The sequence below is a fragment of the Ctenocephalides felis genome, unplaced genomic scaffold (genome assembly GCF_003426905.1).
Source record: "Ctenocephalides felis isolate EL2017-DRISC unplaced genomic scaffold, ASM342690v1 CF-g0.4_SCAFFOLD_03572, whole genome shotgun sequence".
In the NCBI taxonomy this organism is placed as follows: Eukaryota; Metazoa; Arthropoda; class Insecta; order Siphonaptera; family Pulicidae; genus Ctenocephalides; species Ctenocephalides felis.
This window is the reverse complement of record NW_020539726.1, coordinates 29,847,044-29,867,162: the sequence shown is the minus strand read 5'-3', so window position 1 is coordinate 29,867,162 and position 20,119 is coordinate 29,847,044. Positions and strand designations below refer to the sequence as shown.

The window sequence follows — 20,119 nt, the reverse complement described above, 5'->3', positions numbered from 1 at the left end:
TTCAAGCCCTGCTATACCCTACACAATGAATTTGACAATCGTTGTATTCCACATCCAGAATGTGTTTCAGTTCAGCTCACGGAATTATCTCGTTGTTGTTTTTGTTCTATGTATCTTCCTACAATCCTACAATCCTACCTCTACTCCTACTGGCGCGTTTGATGAAGTGTCCCTAATATATCAACGCTTGTACACACTGCTATACTAAAACGCAATTCTGGGCCGAAACACTAAATTAAGACATTTCTGCACAGGCTCACACACGAAACACGCGCTTATTCGAAATCGATTAGACCAAAGAGATTAGTCTTGTAATAAGGAGAAAGCAATCCTTGATTTACTCGGTGAGAGATATTTGAGGAAATATTAAGTGGTGGATAGACTCGGTTATTAGATTCAGAATATAGTTATTATTAAATAAATTGGTAATTTTTTTCTGGTAATTTTTGAGAAGCGTTTTGATGAAATCATACCATTATGATAAGTCCTTATATAGTTTCATCAAATGGCTTGTAAAATTTTGAAATAGGTGCAATTGTTAATAAGGAAACGCCAACTCAAAATCATATTTATTAATGATTGGAAAATGACACTAACAACTATAGAGTAGCGCAGAGCACGAAGAAATTTGTGCTCTCTAATTTAAATTTAAGCAATTATATTTTGAAAACCAAACAAATTATATCACCACAAATAACACATATAAAACAAGCAACTATCTGATAATTTGAACATAGGCACGGGACCCATAGATAAGTAATCTAGCGGATACAAACTTTCGTCGACGGTTTCGGGAACATCGATCAGCCGATTTAAATAATTCAAAAAACATTCGATTCGTATTGATAAGGAGACGTACTGATTAGGTTTTTTTTGCAGGCAGATCTAGCCGTTCCAAAAATACGGGGCAAAAAGTGCCAAAAACGGTAACTCAGTTTTTAAGAGAACGTAACGTCCGATTTTAATAATTCAAAAAACATTTTACTTGTATTGCTAAAAAACTGATTGAATTTTTAGGGAGCCAGGTGCAGCGGTTATGGAATCTCAATAAAAATAATTTAAAAAAATATCATTTGGCGGTCAAAAATAATTACTGAACATATGTACATCAAATTATCAGATATTATATAGAGATTTTAATAATGTGTACACATTTTGTGTAATTTTTTTTTGGGTTCCGTACCAAGATTTTTAATTTCGGTATGGAAAATTTCAGGAATTTGCACCCCACTAGTTTTCGATGAAATCAAAATCTATATCATTCGTAATTAGAAAGATCTAAACTTTTTCCTTCTTCTACTTCCAGACTATAGTTGGAGACACCGTAGATCGCATATTCATGGCTCGTCGGAAGACAAAGCGAATTCAATAATCGGCGTCGGAAAGACGAATCATGCATTCCTGACTCCCAACGGGACCAGAGTCCAGGCGCAGAGCGGAGGATCGGCGACTCTGCCCTGCACACTGAAAAGATCTAGCCAGGGGACGGTAAGTCAATAAAGAAGCTTGCCCATTGAGGAATATTAAATATACAATACGACATGTCCGTTGTTCCAATATTTGATCATAGTATATTCAAATTTGTAGTTATATACAGTCAACCCTCCGTTAACACGGCGTTCTGGGTACACAGTTTCCATACTACGCGGAGCTAAATATCCGACATCCCTCCGGCTGCACGGACTTCCTATTACATGGTTTTTCTTCAATAGCCCATAAGTTCCTTGCGCAACCTATGAGTAATTCTAGTAATCTATTATATAAAAATAAGTCGGGTTTTCCTTCCGAACAATATAACTCGAGAACGCACGAACCGATTTCGACGATTTTGCATTCGTTGGGAAGGTCTCGGACTCCGTAAGGTTTATAGCAATGAAAATTGAAGGAAGATTTCAAGAGAAAAGCGGAAAACACTTTATTTTTTCACATGCAGCGTCATCTCTGATACTTGGCATGTACTACAAACTAATATTTTTTATTTGACTGCTACTCATTTGTTTGATAGCTACTCATTGTTCTCTACTCAGTTAATTTCATGTGACAAACCGGAATTGTGTTCACTGTGAAATTGTGCAAAAAAGTAAAAAACTAGCTGTAAGTGGAATTCTGTCTTGAGGCAATTATGGCATCGTGCCTTAAGGCAAATTGCTGGAACTTCCCGTACCGTAACAAAATGTTCGTGGAATACTGAATGTTTTCAAATAGATTATTATAAATATTGTAACATTGTGTAATATTTATAAGAATTATATAAACTGAATTGCAGAGTTGAAATTATTTGTAAAGTATATTAGAACTTTAGTCAGAATTAAAAATAAAATCTGAAATATTTTCGATATACAAAAGACTAAAAAACAAAAAACAAAAAAATTGGAACAAAAATTTTTTTTCCAGAATCAATTATTTTGTTAAAACAAGCAGAAAGTTCTTTGAATCATTAAAATCGGACGCTTAGTTCTCTCCAAAATTGCCATTTTTTACATGTTTTGCTCCGTATCTTCAAAATGGCTGGGCCTGCCTTTGCCAAAAACTAATAAACACTTCTCCCAATCATTACTAATTGAATGTATTTTAGATCATTCAAATCGGATACTCCGTTCTCTCAATAATTCGATTTCTATTTTCTGCACTCTTTGCTTCGTACCTCCGAAACGGCTAGACCTGCCTTTGCCAAAAACTAATCAGCTCTTTTCCCTATCAATAGGAATCGAATGCTTTTTGAACCATTCAAATCGGTTGATCCGTACGCCCGAAAACGTGGGCGAAAATTTGTATCCATACATACATACACACACACACACACACTCATCCATTTTTTCTGAGGTATGCCAAAACGTTCAGAAACCTTCAAAACGTCGAGAAATGTAAAAATTTTCAATTCCGATTTTCGGCCCATTACAATAACTTACCCTACGGGAAGTTAAAAATAAGTTATTCGTTTCCTAACATTTCAATTGGAAACCATCAAATCAAATCACGTGTATTGTGCAAATGTTTATTCAATTTCAACAGCAGTCAATTTTTTTCTTCATCTTTTAATCACCAAACGAAATGTTACATAAAATGAAACCATCTGGTGGTGAAACGGAGTTCGCCCGGTTTGCTAGTTTGATATATAATAGCTGTCTAAGAACACGTTTGAGCTGACTTTTGCGTCGCGCCAATTTTTGAATAAGGTGTCTATGCCATACATGTCATTTTGTCCATATTACTCCTACTTTAAGTTGTATTCCTTGGTATCCATACAGCACGATAAAAATGGTGCGATTTGTACTAACTCTGAGTCTCTCATAGCATGGTTCCCATATTGCACTATGTAAGGTGTACCTGAATTGTATGTTAAATACGAGTTTTTTATAGCACGGTCGCCATACTGCACAGTACGCACTTGCCGCGTTAACCGAGGTTTGGCTGTATAACATAATTAGTAGTGTTACCTGTTACGAACGGTTATCTGTATGGGACGAGTACAAACATTCATGTATAATATCACTATCAGGTGTATGTTGCACATAAACAAGCAAGAAATAATCTCACGATAACTGCTTGGTCGTAGATTGAGTTATCGTAACATTGTTCTTTCCTTGTTTATAAGTAAAATACGTCTAATCGCACAGCAAATAGATATAAGTTGTCACAATTTTCACTACCAATAAGCAAGCATAAGATAGCCTTTTTATGACAACGCAATGCCACGAGGCAGAATTGCCCAATTAATTAGCACTCACATCTATTTTAAAAATTATATTATTAACCTGAACAGAATTTTTGTATTATGGAGCGGTACGGTCACAATTTTGCCTACACTAACAAATATTCATTATGTAATTATTTGATAACTTCTTAACTTTGATCTAATTTACACTTATTTTGTGAACGCTCAACGAGACGTATGACCGTACTTAAAAATCCCTTAGAAATCATGCCTAGGAATGAAAATGCACTGACCTTGATTTAAAATCACCGATTCTTCTGGAACATTCCGATTACCAATTTGTTGTCTAAAGAATAGAAAAAAAGTTAAGCAATTTTTCAATATATTATGAAATATCGATTTGTGCTAAAAAAACTGTGTATTACCTCGTGATTTCCAGAAGATAGCTCACCAGGAACCAGGAACTGGGAACCGGAAATAAGACTATCACTACACTAAAACACTACTAATATATAATGTCTTTTTAAAACACCACACAAACACTAAAAAATGATAAACAAACTCGGATTGAATTATAGCTCAAAAATCGAAAAAAAAAATTGACTATATGTATACACATATCGTATACGAGTCGACACCAGTCAAATTCTTTGACCACAAGCGAATATTTGTCTTTTTAAAAATACTGTTAATCACTGATAAAACTTGGATGGATTTTTATGATAATGCTTTTTTGATCAACAAAAACGTCACCAATGAGGATAAAATACATAGCGAATTTTTTTTCTTTAACATTTCCAATTTTATGATTGGTCCTTTAAAGCTTAATGTATGGATGAAGATTGACAAATAATAATTTAATATCAACTAAGAGGGCTTTTTCGACGCAAATTTTCATTTAAATCGATCTTTTTCATTTGTATTTCCAAACATCTAGTGAAATTAGTATCTCAGTTACAAAAATCGTGGTCTTTCTGGTCAAACATATAGTTGCAATATTTAGCACAACACAAGTAAAACGCTTTTCGGTCCACAAAACGATCTAAACGTCCAATTATATTTATTCAATATAACTACTTCATTGTCCTAGTATTTTTAATGGTTTTTATTCACTTGTTCTGGATCATAACATCTATATCCTATGATTGTGTAATTTTCACGGTTTGTGAAGTTGACACTTTGTTCTACTTAGTTTTTTGCTTTATTTTTGAATTGTTTTCAAGGACCTCTGTTCTCAGATTTGAATTTCTGCTGAAAATGAAATAAATTAGTTAAAAAAAACATTTCATCAAATATATTATTTGCATATAGAAAAGCAAAGAAATGCTATACTAAATGCCCATTGTTATGTGACTAATGAAACCATTCATCATAAAAACCTGTTTACATTCAAAATACCTTTATTTATGAAAAAGTCCATATTAGGTTCATAATTTGCAATAATTTTATTACAAAATCGAATTTAGCACCATATCCTTTTTTTTAATTATTTTTATTTATCTTTAATATATTTTTTCACAATTGTATTATTTAATATACTTATTTTTCTATACGAGTCGATTGAGAAGTCGATTGTGCAGTAATGTGCACTTGCAGCATAGACCTTACTTGCCAAAATATTAGGACGAATCCTATTGGACGAATTAAAACCAGGTGGGAGAGTCTATTATTTTTGATAAGGAGAGGACATATACATTGACCTTGAAAAATTGTATGAATTTAACAATTGTAACATATTTGAACTAGATGGACGAAACCAATATTTGCTCCTCAGGCGAGGCCATGCCAAAATATTTAAAATTTATATGAACACATTGCATGAAGTTTACAATTATTCAGATTCTTGTAACTTGGAATAAAAAAAACTATTTGCACATAATTTGAGGTCCTACCCACAAGGAATAAGTTGCTATTTACATATAACAAATTTAATGGAAATATAAAAGTACACTTACACTATACTAATATTTGCACTTAAGGTGCAATTGTTTCAAAAGACGTCGTTAAAAATGCAACAATACTTGAAATCTACGATTCATCATGTATATCCTGATTATAATTAAGTTAATAATAATCATTAGAAGCTAATATTATTATGACCACATAACTATTGAATTCTCGTACGGGACATAATTTTATTTTTACGTATTTTGTAATATTCAAATATTATTTTGCCCATAAAATTAATAACAGCTGACCTTACATATAAATTTTTGTATAATCCACGTGATAAAATAGTTCTATAAAAGTACTTTAATTATAACGTGAAAATAACAAAAAATAATTCCACCGCCTTTAGCTAGGGGCAAATAACTATTAAACGCGTTTAGAGGTAATTATTCAAATTCACTAAAATTGAGTTTATTCGACACGTTTCTCGCGTGTTTGTAAAATGATTAATGACAAACTCTACGGAAATATTCTGAATTGTGTTGAATTATCATTTAATTCGATTTAGGTTTTATGAATATATTCTTCTAGTTTTACAAAATTCTAAATAATAATACCAACAACGCTTTTGGTTGCGTTGAATTAAATTCAAAACATGTATCATACTTATTATTGTCTATTTAATTTACTTAATTTATATAATCAATAATGTTGCAAATATTAGTTATCAATGAATTGTATTAGTATCATATGATAGGTATACAAAATCTCATATGCTCACTTTTTCTTATGTTTTATAATATGGAACAAATAAATCTTTTCAAACAAACAAACAAACAAAAACTCACTATTGTATTTTTGTAAATTATTCTCTGTTGCGAAATAAAAATTTAACGCTAGTTCATCGTAAATGCAATTTTGCATATTTCTTGTGTTGTTTTTGATTATTAACTATTTGGGGACGGCTGTCCACCTGTGTGGACAAACATTCTCTGTTAGGCACAGGCTATTTTATAAACAATGACTCAGTTTGCATCGAAAAGTTGAATAAATCACATATAACAGTGATAAACAGTATTATATTTTAAAAATAATTTTAAGTTATTTTAGTAGAATTTTTAGCCATTTTTTTTGCTATATAGTCTTTTTTAAAATATTGAAAATGATCGAGCGCTTTTAAATATAGCAAAACAACTGGTAAATTGTGAATTAAGCAGTAGTGAAGATGAGTTTCAAATAGACAATCATACCGACAAATTTTATGAAATTACTATTCGCACCAAAGATAGTGATGAATGTGATGATGATATTATTCAACCAACAAAAAGAAAAAGAAGTTCGACAAATTAAATGAAAAGCGGAAAGACATTAGCGAATGTGCCGATTCTTTTTCAATAATCGAGTTTGACATACATCAACAGGCCGACTACAAATACCAAGCAATATAAGACATCCAATAGATTATTTTACTTTATATTTTACAAATGAATTATTAGACAATATAATAGAAAAAACAAACCATTATGGCAGCACAAAAATGAACGAGTATACTGACTAATCAGTGGCATATTCTAAATGCGAGAGAAAGAGAAAGGGATTGTATTGTCAGTTCTGACAGAAAAGCACCAGGAGGAGGGCGGCAAACAACATTTTATTGTAAAACATATCAAAATCAACCAGCTATGCATTTTGAAAATTGTTTTGAACGTCACCATTCTTTATAAAATGATCTAAAATAAATTAGTAGCATAAATGTATGTCCTTCAATGAGAACAAGTTTTTATCAAACAAATTGCATAACATACACAATGAAATCAAGCTTACAGCCGGTACAGTAGATTGTTGTGATTGAATTTTTTTTTGGTAACAAAATCAAACTGGGGTCATTTTGTCTTAATTCTGTTTCTTTATTACTCTTTTGTTATTGAAAAATTAATCTTGTTTAATACGTCTTCTGAATAAATTTATCGGTAAGCATAGTTTTAAATTGTTCGGGATAAATTTGATAATATAAATTGAGCTTCAATCTAAACAATTAATTTATATATATAAATATATATATATATATATATATATATATATATATATATATATATTTATATATATAAATAATATTTGTGAAATATATAATATATTTTGCACGGAGAAAGTAGTTTATGCGTACGTTTCCGAGGCAATAATCATTTATTTTGCCTAAATCATAAATTATTGCCTCGGAAACGTACGCATAAACTACTTTCTCCGTACAAAATATATTATATATTTCACAAACATTTTGCTATACTCTGTTCAACAAAAACAAAAAACAAATATATAGAAATTTGTTATACCCACTATACTATTTTGTTTAATTTCTTATACTGCTTATGCAAAGACTATAAATGAATCACAAAGGCAGGGCATTAAATGTGATATTATAAAAAGTTAGGATATTGAAAATTGTTGGAGTTTTTTGATTGTACAGGACAACGTCGCATTTAGTTTAATTGCAAATGATTAGTACGGATAAAGTGAATGTCATTAGATTTTTGTGTAAAGTATAAAGTCTGGAATTCACCCGATATCGATTTAAAATCGTGCTTTTCTAAAAGCAATCGGGTGTAATTCTCCCAAGATATTTAATATCTTGTCAAAATTATAAGGTGAACGTGCCTTCTGCTGACTCCTCTTTCCAAACACCGGATTGGTGTTGCTAATGGTTAGAGGATAAGCCACATTAGCAAGTGAATTTTTCTAAATTTAAATTTTTCTAAGTCTTTAGATTAACTTTATTAAAATCAGTGTTGTGCATATTGAAGAATACAAGAATATTCCCAGACAGGCGCCTGGGAAGAAATTAAAAATAATGAAAATGGAAGTATTAACAAGCGAGACCCTGAAAAACAAATACAATGCACTATCTGATCGGACTGACATGGACACGGACAGGGAGCTTGAGGAATATAAGAAGGTCAAACGGCGGAAGAAAGCCAAAAACAAGGAGGTCGAGAAAATTGATGTCGGGTCACAGCCATCCACTTCAGGCGTACAGGCAGCACCATCGAAGAAAATAGACATGAAGCAAGAGAAAATTCCGCCTATCATTGTAAAAGCTGAAATAGAGTTGAAAACCATCCGCTATATCCGGGATACAACGAAGATCAATTTCAGGTACCAGTTCCTAAAAAATAATTTACACAAATTTTATACCGATTCAATTACTGACCACGAGCAATTAAAAGCATATTGCGAGAATGCAATTACCCTTTCTACACCTACTCCTTGAAACAAAATCTGGGAAAAAAAATAACAATTACGGGACTCCATCCATCTATAACTGAGGCAGAAGTTCGCGAAGAACTGCAACAGAAAGGAGCTAAAATAAAACAAGTGGTGCAAGTAATACGAAAACAGTCGGACGGTAGTCAACATAAACTACCAATATACATAATTTTAGTCGACAAAGACCAGGATATGGCGGAGCTGAAGCGGATAACCAATATTGGTGGACACATCTTCTCCTGGGAGACCTACAGACCACAGAACAGAGCGTTGCAGTGCCACAAATGCTTGAACTTCGGCCATACATCGTACACCTGCGACCTAAAGTACAGGTGTATAAAGTGCCTTAATGTGCACGCACCAGGTGCGTGCCAGAAACTGCCAACTGAGGCACCGATGTGTGTGAACTGTGGCAACGAACACCCGGCAAACTACTCAAAGTGCAGTGCGCTTCTCAACTACAAGGAGAAAAAGGAAAGTGATGCTCTCAGGAGAAGACAAATATACAGACCAGCACCAACACCAGTGCCGCTGACGAGGAGTTTTCTTCAGCATTAAATAACACCAATGTTGGCCCAAATGCAAAATCAGCGTTTCCTCAACTCCCTGTTCCAAGGTCATCATTTCGAAACATGATCCAGTCCTCACCTTTACCGGCTGAGCCTACACCATCAACATCACCGATCCGGCCTGCATCATCATCATCACAGATCCGGCATGAACTATCACAATCACCAGCCCGGCCTGCCTGCAGCCAGTCCGATCCAGATTTCAATACACCAGAGGGACTTTTTGCTGCTATGGGCGAGATCAGGATGCTGTTTGCAGATCCCCAGGTAAAACAAATTTTTAGTGAGCTTTACAAACTGACAAAATCACTAAACACCAACATGACATATAACGAAAAATACACAACAATACTTAACTTTTTAACAGCATCTCCATAAACCAAACGCGCGACTTACACATAATGCACTTTAACTCTAACGGACTTAAAAACAACGTGGACGAACTGAGACAGACGATAACAAAATACGATTTGGACATAGTACTGATCAACGAGACACACTTAAAACCTACGGACAGACTCTATATCAACAATTACAAAGTTTACAGGAACGACAGACAGACGGTAGCACGCGGATGGGGAGGCACTGCGATCTTGATCAAGTCTAACATCAGACACGAGCAAGTGCCAAACCTGACAGCGGGCGGTTCTGAAATAACAGCTATTAATGTATACAAGAGAGGTCAAAAAGTAACCATAATATCGATTTACATCCCGGCAAGCGGACTAGAACATGCGGACTTACAAAGACTACTGGACTCGAACAGATTTGTACTTATGGCAGGAGACTTTAACGCACAACATACATCTTGGAACTGTAACTTTAACAACGCGAACGGAAACAGACTTTACGAATACCTGACTGAACACAACACCACAGACGCACAACTACACGCCGACCACCAGATACGCCACCGTACAGACACACCATCACAGCACGATCGATTTGGCATTGACAAAAAATCTACACGTAACATCCGAACCCATAACAAGAACACTTTTTAACTCCGACCATAATCCAGTTTTCATGACCATTTCAGACAGACTAGACGTCGACCAGACTCCCAAACGCAAATTTTTAGATTACACCAGAGCCAACTGGCCAATTTTCAGAGACATCATCACAGACAACACACGACACACAATGCCAATCGATACCAACGCAGACATTGAGGAGGCTGTAACACACCTTACACTGACAATCACAGACGCCGTACAACAGACTATACCGACACTAGACTCAAGAACAACACCAGACAACGACTTGCCAGAACACATTTTATTGAAAATACAACTTAAAAATCACACAAAGAAACTGTGGCAGCGTACCGGTGACAGACTACTCAAGGAACATGTGAACAGACTGACCAAAATTATTTCCAATGATATACGTGACCACCGAAACAACACTTGGACCAAAAGACTCGAGAACTTAAATACTGACCCACACAAAATCTGGCAGACAGCAAAAAGACTGACGCAGAAACCAACATCCATACCTCCACTCAAATTAACAGACAACAATTACGCAACGACACCAGCAGACAAGGCGGAAATATTGGCAAAAAACTTTGAGAACATCCATAAACAAAATGCCAATATGTCAAACGCAGACCTGAAACAAGACGTACACGAGACAATTCAAAACTTCACTGACCTCCACAGGGACAAAGACTTACGAATAGACCCTGCCACAGTTTCCGAAATAAAGACAATAGTTAAAAAATTACCGAACAGGAAAGCACCAGGACCGGACGGACTACAAAACATAATACTTAAACAACTGCCGACGAACGCCTACATTTTACTTACGCGCATAATAAATAGACTAATGACAAAAGGCTGCTTCCCCGCTTCTTGGAAAACCTCCATCATATTTCCAATAGTGAAGCCAAGGAAACAGCCAGACATGCCACAGAACTACAGACCGATCAGCCTCCTCAACACAATGAGTAAGGTAGCCGAAAAGGTACTACTCAAAAGACTTAACAAACACATAAGACACAACAAAATTATACCTGACACACAATACGGATTCAAAGAACGACACTCTACACTACACCCACTGACAAAACTCATAGAAAATACAGTACTCAACTTCAACAGACGAAACCATACCGGATTGGTGTTACTCGACTTTGAGAAGGCGTTTGACACCATCTGGATGGACGGACTTGTACATAAACTTATCCAACTCAACTTTCCACCGTACATAACGAGAACTTTACACTCATACCTCTCAGACCGTAACTTCACTGTACAAGTAGACAACGGACTTTCGACGGTTAAACAAGTGACGGCGGGAGTACCGCAGGGCTCGATCCTGGGACCGTCCTTGTTTAACGTCTACATTCACGACATACCCACTGACGCCGACACAACGTTACTGACGTTTGCTGACGACACTGCCATATACAAATCATCACGATCACCGACGCTACTGACTACAAAGATACAGACACACATAGACAAGCTGACCGAATATACTGACAAATGGCAGATCAAAATCAATCCGCAAAAGACGGAGGCAATTTTATTTACAAAGAGCCGAAATGCCACGACTAGACTGACTGACTTGGACAAAATTAAAGTATTGGACTGTGAAGTTGAGTGGTCGAAGGATGTCAAATATCTTGGTGTGACCCTGGACCATAGACTCAGCTTCACAAAACATATTATACAAAAATTGGACAGGCTTACGGGATGTTAAATCTGAGACCTCTCTTGAACCAGAACAGCCCGTTAAGCGTGAAGAACAAACGGACACTTTACTTGACACTAATAAGACCGATACTGACATACGCCGCTCCAGCATGGAACGCGACGACTAAGACCAACTTACAGAAACTACAGACATTACAAAATAAGACACTACGAATAGTACTTAACAAAATAAGGGACCCACTGACTAGACATTACTACTCTTCAAAATACATACACAAACAGACTGACGTACCGACAATACTTGACTACATGAAAAAGCTTACTAAAAATTTTTACCTAAAATGTGGGGATCATCCTAATATTAACATCGCGGGCCTCGGCCAATACACAAGAGACGATATTTGGTATGGCAATCACGCCATGCCAAAATATATACTGATTGACCCATAGCAGTAAACGTAAATTGGCTCGATACAAATTTTCTCCCTTAGAATGAATAAATTTTTATTATGTTTTTCTTCTTGTTGTGTTATTATGTGTTATTATAAATAGTGCTATGTGATTTTTTTTGGGGATAAATTTTCATTCCTCTTTTTTTGTCACACAAATATTAATTTATTTATATATTTTGAATTAATTATTGTTTGTAAAATCAAATCCAATGAAGGATACAATACCTTCGGGTAAAAAACCCATGTTATAAAGTGCAATGTACATACTTTTATATACTGAAATATTATTTTTAGTACGGATAATCATTCACTTTATCTCAAACAATAAATATCATCGGTAGCATTTGATTAGATTCAAGTGGTCGTAGTAATTTGGTACTTAGGCCGAATAGTTATATGTATCCTAGTTGCCGGGAAAGCTGCCATCGTCTCTAATTGATATCGTCCGGTAATCTGATGAATGTATTTCACGGTCCTTTGATTTCAAGCCGTTTCACAATGTTATGTAATGCTCATACTATGCGACAGATATATAGATTGGGAAATCACGTAGGAAATTGATATCTGAAATGTTTGAACGGATTCGAAACGCTCGATCTGATTGATTTTCAGTCAACTTGGGGAGTAATCAATGGATAAAGTGATTATTCAATTGATCTAAAGTTGTAATGAAAACAATATATTTTACCTAATTTTTTCTTCCAGGTGACATGGATTCGCCGAAGTGACTTCCACCTTCTGACCGTGGGAAATGCAATATATTCGAGTGACGAGCGTTTTCACATCGAACATGTCCGTCATCTGGGACATTGGCCTCTGAAAATAAAATCTGTGAAACTGGAAGATGCCGGCACGTATGAATGCCAGATTTCGACTCATCCTCCGGCGAGCATGTTTGTCCATTTGGAAGTCGTCGGTGAGATATTTTGAATTAAATCCTGGAAAAGAAAATCCAAAGATCACGATTTTATCAACCCCATTTTGTACCTAGAATTTTAATGGTTGTCAACTTTATGAATGTGGAGAAAAAAAAGTATTTTTATGATTCAAATTATTAGAATAGAATAATTAATTTTAGTGAAAGAAATTGTATGTAAAGATGCTCAAGTCCTACTACTACCTAAGACTTACCCCATCAAATAATTATAAATTACATCATCTGATTTTGTTAAATAGAAATATTTTTTTTATAATAATTTTATTTGATCATCTATCTACAGGAGATATAAAATCAATTGCATGGCTTAGAATTTAACAAAGAAAGAAAAAGCTAAGATCTGCATCCAGTGATATATTTGGTTGAATAAACAAACGCTTCCAAGTTCAAATCTGTACGACTTTGTAAAATAAAAATGATTAAAAATATGTTTTTGTAAAGATTTCACCAGAATTTTCGGATCAATGATTCCAGTAATATTTTTGGCTCAAAAATTCCATCAATGTTTTTGGGTCTATTATGAAATATTTGCAAAATAAGTTACGTTCTAAAAACATAATTTACTAGTGGTGTATGGCAACGTGCCTTAAGGCAAATTGTTGGTGCTTCCCGTACCGTAATGAAATGTTCGAGGAATATTAAATATTCTCAAATATATTATTATAAATACTGTAACATTGTCTAATAATTATAAGATAAATTGCAAAGATATAATTATTTATTTGAAGTATAAAAGCGAGCTTTATAATTTCAACTTTATAATTTATTTAATAAATTTAAAAAAAAAGACTTTTTTTCCCAAAAACAATCGTTTAACACAAGCAGAAAGTTCTTTGAATCATTCAAATCAAATGCTTAGTTCCCTCCAAAACTGCAATGTATTGCACCTTTAACTCGGTATCTCGAAAACGGCTAGACCTGCATTTGCTAAAAACTGATCACCACTTTTCCACGTCATTACAAATTGAATGTTTTTTGAATCATTCAAATCGGATGCTCCGTTCCTTCAAAAACTCGATTTCTATTTTTGCCCCCTTTGCTCCGTTTCTCCCTTACGGCTGGACCTGCCTGTGCCAAAAACTAATCAGCACATATCCCTATCAACACCAATCGAATATTTTTTGAACCATGCAAATCGGTTGATCCGTGCGCCCGAAAACGTGGACAAAAAGTTGTATCCATACATACATACACACACACACGCATACGCACATCCACACACATTTTTTCTGAGGTATGCCAAAATGTTCAGAAACCTTCAAAACGTGAAGATATGCAATAATTATTAATTTTGATTTTTGGAAAGTTAATAATTATATTAATAGTAGTGAGCTTTACAAGAAAAAAAATTTTTTTTCAGAGGCGTTTGCAGAAATTCAAGGATCTCCTGATCTTCATATTAGATCTGGATCAACATTGAGGCTGGTGTGTTCTATAAAGGGCGCTATTGAAAGACCTTCATATGTATTTTGGTAAAATATCTTTAATTTTCATTTTATCAAATAAAATTATTAGTAAAAATCTTATGCAATTTATGATAATTATCTTGTTTTCACATTAAAGATGTATGACCCCTTTTTTAGTGTGTGCCCCTTTTTTGGTGTGAATTATATTTCTTTGTTACATCAGTTGATTTTTAGATTTTCAATTATATTATAATATTTTTATTTAACTTTCAGAAATTAGAAAAATAATTTTATAACTAAATTGAACATTTGAACTACAGTAGATGCATATAAAAAAAATCAATGATTCCTCTTAAAATTATAAGACCACAGTTGCAATCATTGATTTGATCAATTATAAAGATTAGGAATGTGGGAATTTTGTTTTTTGTAGGTATCATTCAGGAAGAATGGTCAACTATGACATTGATCTAGGCTTTATTGTGAGGGATGAAAAGGATGTTAGTCTTTTAACAGTCCCAGAAGCCAATAAATCGATGCATGATGGAAATTATACTTGTGCACCTTCTAATGCAAGACCAGCATCTATTGCAGTACACATTCTAAATGGTAAGATTTTCATTTATTCTATTATTTTTAACTTAAATTGAAGTAATATAATTCATAAATATATTTCCTTCCTATATTTTTAAAATAATTCCGTAAAAAATCTATCCGCATTTTTGTATTTCTAATTTCTAAGGTAAACAAGTTCATTTCTAATAATTAATTCCGCTTAATTAAAATTTAATACCTACAATATGATCATTTAAATTTTAATAAACCGAACTAAATACAAAATATTTAATTTATTCAGGTGAAATGCCAGCTGCAATGCAACATGCGAATACGAGTTCAGGGAGTTCTAGAAATTTATCATCCTATAAAATAACTATTTCAATGTTGTGTATGTATATTTTTATATATACAACAAAAATTGAATAGAAACTGGTAAAAGCAGTTAAATCTGATATTAAAAATTAAATTATTTTAAAATGGATTAAAAAATATTATGATTGAAAGCTCTCTGTGTAAACGCGATTTGTGAAAAGTCGAACGATTTAGTGCGACATGTTTTATGTGATATTGTGTGATTTTCAATGACAAACGTAAACATTTTTAAAAATTTATATATATAGTTACAGACTTTTTGTAAAATTTGTATTGCTGATGTAATTTCTATTTTATAAATTGCAATGTGCAAAAATATATTGTTAATTTTTTTGCATATGCATTTTGAGTGTTGCCAAAAATGTTGTACGTATAAAATGTTGTGTATCAAATTTAAATAATTTTATATGGATTTTAAACATTTATTTTAATATAATGACGTTGATAATAATAAATATTGTAATAAGTGTATATAATTTCTATGTTAAAAAGTGTTAAATCAACTTCTATGATAAATCTAGAATCTAACGATAATTGTTCTAATAATAATTTCTTACGGATAACGGTGTATCAATTCTTGTTAGAATTTTAAGCTTAATTGTGTATACACAAAATATCTAATATATTTTATATAATTTTTATAATTATTTTAAAATTATCTTTAACGTAAGGGTATAGATATTAACCTTGTACAAAGAGAATAAAATTTGGTACTTAAAATTTATAATATTTTTTATTTATTTGCAGATTTCAAAAATTGGCTTTTAAAATAAAAAAATCCTAACTTAGTACTTGAAATTGATATTCAATTTTAACTTAATGATTCATTTACAGATTTCACAAATTATCCGTCTTGATTTACCACAAAATACAACCAAGAATATCTGATTCTGGGCCACAAGTGCGACTTATTTAATGATTTAATCATAAATTTTGAAAATATACCTACTCCTTTTTCCATAAAATCGGGTTAAAATCAGTAAATTACTCTTTTTTTTGAAATCGAACATCTAATAAAAATAATTATTATTAATAATTATAAAATTATTAATATTAATAATTACTAATATTTTTAAAACTTGCTGATTTATATATGAACTATTTTGGTGCTGATTTATATTGTTAATTATTTTAGTTAGGAAAATTAATGTTAATAAACAGATAAAATTTGTATTTAATATAAAAAAAAGATTTTTTTTGAAGATATTAATTTTTAAAAAAATGTTAAAGTAATTGATCAGTTTTTACTATCTAGAAAATAAAAATTTTTTCTAACCATTAAAAAAACATAAGAAAAATTGACGTACTAAAATGTTTTATTCCTATTAAATAAATAATTAAATGAATGCTACTATAATTAATTATAATTATATATTCTATTTCGAATCCTTATGGCCATGCAATTTTATAAGAAAAAATATCATGATATAAAAATACTCAAAAAATACCTCTTTCTTCAGACTAATTATAATTTACTAGATAATTTTGATTTACGAATATACTCGTCAGGTTGAAGTGACAGAATTTTGTATATTGGCGAATATATTCGTCATGCGTATATAACATAACCTTTTTTGTTTAAATTTGAAATCTGTATGAGAAGCAGTATATATTCTAAAATGTCAAGTTATTTAGAATATTTTGTAACTATGAATTATGTCCCATTGGTGATATTTAATATTAAGTTTCAAACTTAATTTAATAATAGAAGTGCTTAAAAAACTGCATGGTGTTCATCAAGTCTGATTGTAAAATATTCAATGATCAAAGTGAGACTGTCAAACCATTATGATGTCACTAAAGTATTTCAATATAAATTGCAGGCGGATTATTCTCTAACAACATCAATATCTAAAAAATTTCTCAATCGATTTATTTTTGATTTGACACCAACATTATACAGTCAAGCGCCAATTTATTGCGTGATTTTATTGTTAGTAGTTGACAATGTTTATTTGGTGTTTGCATCTAGTAAGAATAACATGGTGCGCGACCCGGGCGCTCGACGACGCCTGGGTCAAAATGCCACGCGGCCTATAGAACATTTCAGTATTTTACGTTGAAGAACTATGTGCAAAAAATTTTATGAAATAAATAGTGTATAAAAATTTTAGTCGCTTTTAATAATTAAATAATAATCAGATATTTGTTGTGAAAAATTATCACATTATAATGTATAATTCTGGTGAAAGTGTACATTGTGTTGAAGTGAATAATAATATCTTTATTAGTGTTTAATCGGCTTTTTGATCAGACTCGTTTGTTCTGTGTATCGGCTTTAAATAACTTGCAATTGATGTATATATGGTACAATTTTTGTGAATTTAATAACTCGCGTTTCAAGTTTTTGAAACATTATAATATATCATAGTCGATTCAAAAGTGACGTCAGTGTTGCAAATTGGGAGTTTTCGGACGAGATCGGAAAAGGTAAGTGTATTAATTCTATCATATATCATATATATAATTCATGAGTATGATGTTTATATATATATATATATATATATATATATATATATATATATATATATAAATTATAATATGACTTACCTGTTGTCACTTTGAAAAATATGTTGTAAAAACTGCTACTATTGATTTCGAATTTTGCACTTATGTTTATACATAATACACTGATTTTATACATCATTTTATAATCTTATTAATCAATAGACGGGAATTTATTTCCCAGCACAAATAATCCGATAAAATTACCTTTACACTTTATCAACGTTTCACTTCACAAAACTTATTATGCACACAACTGCTTTGATTAATTTTGAATTTAAATAAATCTCGTAACTATATACTGATTGTTTAAAATGCAATCTTATCATTTTTTCAAATCAATCGTCGACCAGAAAAAAATGATTGCCAATTTACAGTACAAAAATCCGATATTTTTTCTCCATTAATCCCACTTAAAAAATTCTTGGTTAGTTCTAAATTTTAATTTAATTTGGTTAGTTTTTTAATAAATATTGTAACATCGTTTTATGGCTTTTTCAATCAGTAGTCACAATTTTATTTACCCAAAAAATAGCTGGCATTTGCTTTAAAAATACCTTATCTTTACTATTTATCAAATGTATCAATGATTCATTATCATCGTATATTTCTGTAATCGATAATAATTGGTAATTCATTTAGAAAAATAAAATTGAAATGAAATTTACCTTAACTCTTCATCAACTTTCCACTGGAAAATAATTCTTGGAAAAAAACTGCCTACGTTAATTTAGAATTTTAGTAATTATTTTAATAACTGATTCCAAATATGTCACTTTATATTTTGTTCACATAAATAGTTAGCACTTGCCTGTAAATAATTCTTTATCCTGAAATGATACAACGGATAATTTCATAAATAAAAGATATATTTCATACCTCATATAAATTAACATGTATATAGTTTTCAAAACATGGAAGATAATATACATAGTCAAACATTGTTTTTACAACCACTCTAATACATTATTTCTAATATATAATTGATTTTTTGATATTACGATATTATTTACAACGATTGAGCTAATATTATATGAAATGTTTTGGGAATATGCATAAAATAATTGACACAATTTTAAATGTAAAATAAAGAATCCGAAATATAAGAGTATCAAATTTTAATGTTTTTGGCAAAAAAAATTAAGTCGATTTAGAGCAAATAATAATAGCAATCGTCTGTATCAACACAAAAAACAAATTGGTTGAAATATCTGTTAGTTTGTATGTAAAAAGCATATAGTTGGTACTTCTATCGTTTGTAATCCAAATTTATTTTTTTTAATTAACTTCTTCACAAAAATGATAAATTTTGATATGCGGGTATCGAAAAATTGAATAAAAAAAACATTTATCAAATATTTCTGAATTATATGCAATTTTAATTTAGCGCATCTATCCATTTTTGATAAATTTAATCACATTGATGTTATTACTTTCAATTGAAAACATATAGCAGATATGTATTTTATTCTATTCAATTATTTGGAGCTTTAATTTATATTTTATGGTTAATTTTGAATGCACATTCCCATTTTGATATTATTGATTTAATATTAGTAATAATACGCGCAATGGATGATAAATAATTTGAATGAAATAATATTTTCACGAATTATTTAAAATTTCAACAAAAAAAAAAATAAGAAGAATATTGTGAAAAGTAATTGCGAATGTACCAAGAACTGATAAAGTAATATTTCCAATTTTTAATCAATTCAACCAAACAAATATTATATATTTGTACTTATATATTCGCTACCTAAAGTTATATGTATCCCATACAAAAATATCTTACAATCTATATATACAATATAATATACACGTAAATATACACAGAATGTACACAGTTAG

The 20,119-nt window shown here is 31.7% G+C and overlaps 1 protein-coding gene across 1 annotated transcript in view; it reads left to right on the top strand.

Moving 5' to 3' along the window:
* LOC113388358 (protein turtle homolog B-like) overlaps positions 1-16,679 on the top strand; it is a 55,037-nt gene extending 38,358 nt beyond the window's left edge. Inside the window, exons 2-7 of the mRNA XM_026625744.1 lie at positions 1,307-1,488; positions 13,196-13,406; positions 14,788-14,899; positions 15,267-15,442; positions 15,690-15,774; positions 16,598-16,679. Coding sequence (XP_026481529.1) covers positions 1,307-1,488; positions 13,196-13,406; positions 14,788-14,899; positions 15,267-15,442; positions 15,690-15,774; positions 16,598-16,679 — 848 coding nt within the window. The remainder of the gene's footprint in view (positions 1-1,306; positions 1,489-13,195; positions 13,407-14,787; positions 14,900-15,266; positions 15,443-15,689; positions 15,775-16,597) is intronic.
* The last annotated feature ends 3,440 nt before the right edge of the window (positions 16,680-20,119 follow it).